Source organism: Trypanosoma cruzi, genomic scaffold (assembly GCF_000209065.1).
Source record: "Trypanosoma cruzi strain CL Brener 1047053516331 genomic scaffold, whole genome shotgun sequence".
Lineage (NCBI taxonomy): Eukaryota > Euglenozoa > Kinetoplastea > Trypanosomatida > Trypanosomatidae > Trypanosoma > Trypanosoma cruzi.
This window is the reverse complement of record NW_001849465.1, coordinates 141779-147202: the sequence shown is the minus strand read 5'-3', so window position 1 is coordinate 147202 and position 5424 is coordinate 141779. Positions and strand designations below refer to the sequence as shown.

Here is a 5424-nt window from a genome sequence, read left to right as displayed (position 1 = left end):
ACGACGCGTCGGAGAAAAAACATCTCTTCACGCGGAACACCAAAGCGAGCGGGTAAAGCCTCCAAAAGAACGGAAAACCGCTCATTAAGCGCTTTCAAGAGAAGCTCACCACGCGCCAGCTGCCATCGCTTCATTAACCACTCACCATCACCTCGCCGATGTAAAAGTGACCGCTGTACCGCAAGAACACAAAATCCAGTGAAAACAGCCGTGCAAACGATTCCAGAAATTACAACAGAAGTGTCCATCCAATTCAGCACATGTGCAGAAGATGGTACCACCGTTCGTATTTCAGCACCGCGCTGATCACTAGACAAAACACGCGCCGCAGCCAACAGCTTCTGCTCTGATCGTCCCGGGGAATCATCCATCACTATCGTATCATGCACTTCATTTAACTTTACATACTCCTCCGAAATACCATCAGCCTCCGCTGGCTCGCTAATGTTCCGCATAGAGGCCATCGGCCATCGACAATCAAAAACTACCAACTTATCACCCGTAACAAATATGCAACGTCCCTTCAAGTCAAGCACGACCAATTTCAAACAAAAATGGCGATGAGCATAAAACGCACTTAAAAATGAATTCAAACTAACGACGCATGCAACGACACTTGATCCAGCGCTCCTAGTTTTTTCACAAAAGGCAGCGCGGTCATCTTGAAAATTCTCCCCCGAGAGAATGATGTGCTCCAAATCGGGCGCAAAATCACCACTGACCCGCATTCCACGCTGAGCATGATATTCACGCAATTGCTCAACCTCTGACTCCAATACCTCTTCATGCTCTGACTGCGACTCTGCTTCCGATGTACTTTTCGGCAGTTCCTCGTTTTCATGCGTGTCAATTTCCCGCTTCTTCCAGAAATTCCCGCCGGGTAGCTGCAACACATCAAAGCCTACATGATATAGGTTTCCATGTCGTCGCACATTGACATTGTCAATAGGTATGGAAAAAGCAGAAGAAAAAAGATGCGCGACATCCCTTATAAATGTGCCCTGTACAACTTGCAACGAAAACTCCCCTTCAATTTTATCCTCGAATTTGTGGGGTGGCTCACCAGTCACATAGACTGCAAATCCAAAATGATGTACTGTCACGATACGGGAAGTGACGGTGTGAACGATGGCTTTGTCATTATTATCGTCTGGGGAAGCTGCCCTGGTAAGAGAGATGGATTTCTCTTTACTGCTCTTAAGTGTTGCCTCTGTTGCATGCTCGGATGCTTTGAAATAATAAAAAGAGGATCGGCCAGGCAGGTTTAGTGGCTCCAATGAACGCGAATGAATTTCAACACCCGCTTTTTTTGGCATCCAACTCTTTTTGTCGGCCATTTCTATCTTTTGGCCAAAAGACTTTCCGGAAGGTTTCGAAACGAGAAAAGAAAAGCCACCAGTGAGCCATTTCAAAAAAAGAAATGCCTTCTCTAACAAACCTCTCTGCCTATTCGGCATCGTTTCACGTTGTGATGCCTCCTTGGCAGATGGCTTTGGCTCTTGGGACACGCGGGATCCTTTGGCAGGCGGAGCTGCTCCGCGCGACATTCCGCACAAACCGCTGCCCCCCTCAACAGAACGCGACGGAGGTGGCGGTGACGTCGACGCCTTTCGTTTTGGTGAAAAGAGGAACGTGAAACTGGCCCTCAGCCAATTTGAAATGCCAGATTTAATCTTCCATCGTTTTGACCTGTTGGTAGGGGCGGCGCTGTTCACGGCACTCGTTGTTAATGACGATGACGATTTGGGAGCCGTGGTGACAGCCGTAATACCTGTACAGATGATCCTCCCTCTGGACGGTGGTGTTGTGTTCCTGCTGAGAAAACCAAAAAATATACATACCCACCGTAAACCCTCCACACTCTTAATTCCCACAGTGTGTGCCGTTTCCCCAAGCCTCAAAACAAGCCACGCCGAGACATCACAGCAATATGGCAGTAATTCCTCCGTCAGAAAACGTTGCACGTAATTCGACACAGCCCTGGCAGCAGTAAAAGCAAAAAAAAGCGCTTGACGTGGGCCGCTAAGCAATAAAACGTCACCAACGCCGAATTGCTGCCACAATGAAAAGGCATATGGGAGACGGGAAAGGCCATCCGCCGTGCGAGCCCACATTTCTTGGGGAAAACGAAAGATGGAGTCAATCGGCGCAACAAACCGTGACCATGCGGAGGCAGCCACATCTTTCCCGGCAGATGATTCCGAGAATGACGGTGAAGATGGCTTCTCAGCAGCGCTCATCCACCAACTCAAAGTAGAAGGAATAAAAATAAACGAAAAGCAAACAAAAAGCATGAAAGATCGATTTCGCAGTTGAAAATGGGCTGGCAACTCCTTTGCGCCAACATCTCGGCTATTCGGAATTGTGCGTGATTGCTGTGGGAAACCAAAACATGCTGAACCGCGCGATTCTAACTGACTGTCGTGTGACCGGAACGTTGAAGCGGGGGGCGCATCCCCCCTCCCCGTCATTGAGCACCTCAATAAAAGATATGGATCTTCCTTGTCGTGCGTGGTCTGCACAAATGTGGCTTTGACAATAGGGGTATCAATGGCCAATCTTCTGCTGCAGCGCCCCCTTCCAACACCTACATTACATGCCACTTGACTGCTTTTTGTTTGGATTTGTTGTGGATATAATTAAAATGTCAAGTGAATCAATGTAAAAGACTCTTTTTTAAAAGGAAGCAAAAAAGCGTGTTTTTCAGGCCGCGTTCACAAACCCACACAGAAAGGGAAAGAGGAACAAAAGAAAAATAAATAAATAAGAATAAAAAGGCCACGGGGTCATGTGCCTCTTCATTGCTACAAGAGCTTCAAAAATAATAATAGTAATAATAATGGTAATAATGGTAATAACAAAAATCAATGGAAGTTGAACCGTGTTTGCAATTCCCCCATTATATTCTTCTAGTTCGCATACAGAAATCAACGTTGGTATCAACCAATGGAATTTCACAAAATCAGAATACAAACACATCAAGTATCTTGAGGGGACTTCAACTTCTTCCCTCGTGGTTTCTTTGTCGTCGTTGTCGTCTCAGCACCAGTCCGTGCACCGCTACGGCTTCTAGAATCCTTGCTTTTCTTCTTGTTTCCATAACTAACGCTAGTCGACGAAGAAGGCGCCTGCCTTCCAGAGACCTTGTCGATCTTCCCACTGGAGTCAGTGCCCCGCACAGTACGTTCCGTTGTCACAGGCTCGGCCTTGAAGCCACCCGGGGGAACGGCATTGGCCTCAGAGCCTAAACTCAACTTCAATGGGGCAGTGGAGAACATTGTTTCAGCCTCTTTGCCCCCGACAGCAGATAAAGGTGGCAAATTTCGCCCTCGCACTGCCTCAATTCGACGACTCCCATGTGGAAGTTGCGGAAGAGAGTTGGCGGTGATGAGGCTGTTTTTGCTGGGCCTTGGACCCTGCAAGGACGCCGCTGGTGGGGGAGTTAAACTGTTCCCAAATGGCGCGCGGGAACTTCCAGATACAGCAGGGTGCGAATTCGAAAGCACCGTAGGAGCGGAATCCGTACGTGCGCTAAATTCCGCTGCAGAACGATCTCCATGCGCCTGTGATTCACGTGGTGGTGATGATAACGGAGTTTCAGTGGCACCGCCTTCAGAAGGGAGAAAAAGAAAGTCATCGTTGCTTTCGTGTGCACCCTCGTTGGGGACGCGCATCTGTTGTGAAGCATCACACGTAGATGATGCCCTTGCGCTGGGCAACTTGGCCTTCGATTTTGTCAGTAGTGCACGGACGCCTCTAGCGCCCGCTACCACAACCACTCCGTCCCCATCGTAACGAGACGCCTTGACACCAGCATCGCCATTGGTACCTTCGTTGTCATACGCAACAACCTTCTCCACGCCGTACTCCTCGGCAATAAAGTCATCCATGAAGGTACAGAACTCGTTAAAAGAAGAGATGGACTGTAAGAGACGCCACGCGGGGTACGATAAAACATCCATTGAGACGTCTTCAGCATCGCTAGCATTGTTGTTTTCTTCCCCATTCATGTTCACATCAAACAGCGACAAGACAAACTCCTCCATATTGAACTTTGGCACATTTCGATTCAACAGCTCAGTGATAAATTTGCCCACATAGTGACCGTACCGCTCATACGCCGCAAACGCCTCGTGAGGGAACTCTCGAATCGCATCAGCCGATGAACCAGCACCACGATTGGTGCGAAGAAATGGCTTATGATGGGCAAACAAAAAACGACCCAATGCATCGGTCACACGACGATTACGCACCGCATTTTCAATGCAACGAACCGCTAATAAGAAACGGTTCAAATTCTCCTCCGCGGTAGCTGCAAGGACTTCCGTATCCATGGAGAGTAATGCCTCTGTATTGCGATCAATAGTCACTCCCTCTTCACCCTCCCGGCGCTTCTGAAAAGCTGCCCGAGCATTGCGACGGGCACGCTCGATGGCAACGATCTCCATGAGAGAAGGTGGCGCCCCAATGGGTCGAAATTTCTCATTATTATCGTTCAATGCTCCTGATGCTGCTTCTGGGGCGTCAGGGTCTCCTGGGAATTCATTGCGTGTCGCCTCCAGTGCCGCCAATGTGAACGCCTCCGCCATATGATCCGTGGCAATAAAATACCCACTATCTTTGTTCTCCTCGTTTGCGGCATACAACTGCAGAAGCGCGCGCTCCTGTAGCTCGTCGAATGTGTGTGGAGGAGAAGTATACAACTTGTAAGTCTCGCCCCATTGCCCTTGAGGAGGTTTCTGATTTTGATTCTTAGCCATCATTGAAGACATCGTGTCCATTGTGTCAACCTCCAACTCTTTCTCCTGCTGCAACTCTTTTTCCTGTTCACGTTCTTTCTGAACATCAGCGGCAAAAAGATCCATGAGACGGGCAAATTCACGCTCTGACGCACTGTCCTTTGTCCCCTGTAGCCCTCGAAGAGCCTCTTGTACAACGAGAGGTACTACGGCTGGAGACGGGGGAAAAAATTTACGGCTGCTCTCTAAATTTGCATCACTCCTTTTATTATCAGACTCCTTCTTTTGATTTTGACTCTGTAAGCCAGAGAAAACCGGAGTCACCGGTGCCATCGGCAGTGAGGCATCAAGTGATATGTTCTCTGCATTACTTGTCGCCTCCCCACGGGCTTCCATAACAGCACCGTGATTACTACTAGAGACATTAATGCCGGAACGGCCATTTGGGTACAAAAATCGCTCGGTTCGCTCCCGGGCCGCGCGGTACAACTCCGGATCGCTATTTGACGTGCCGCTGTCGCTGTCCACTGTCCGTGAAGATGTTAAAAACGCCGGTGTCCCACCATTGCCGTTGCCTTCCCTTTTTCCATTCTGATTGCACAACCGTCGCCGGCCTCTCCTACCTGTGCGACTGCCCTCAGAGGAACTTGTGCTCGTGCTGCTGCCGGTACTGTTGGCCCAACTA

General features: G+C 49.2%; 2 protein-coding genes across 2 annotated transcripts, besides 2 other annotated features; both read right to left on the bottom strand.

Moving 5' to 3' along the window:
- Positions 1 to 2471, bottom strand: Tc00.1047053503435.14 (uncharacterized protein; the record flags this gene model as incomplete). Its single annotated transcript, XM_799108.1, has 1 exon — positions 1 to 2471. A coding segment is annotated over one exon (2471 nt), but the record flags the coding sequence as incomplete, so codon positions are not given.
- Positions 1 to 5424: a sequence feature (heterozygous, Esmeraldo-like haplotype).
- Positions 2821 to 2865: a microsatellite.
- Positions 2979 to 5135, bottom strand: Tc00.1047053503435.30 (hypothetical protein, conserved; the record flags this gene model as incomplete). The annotated part of the gene is made up of 1 exon (XM_799107.1): positions 2979 to 5135. One exon carries the CDS (start codon positions 5133 to 5135, stop codon positions 2979 to 2981), a length of 2157 nt encoding a protein of 718 aa, XP_804200.1.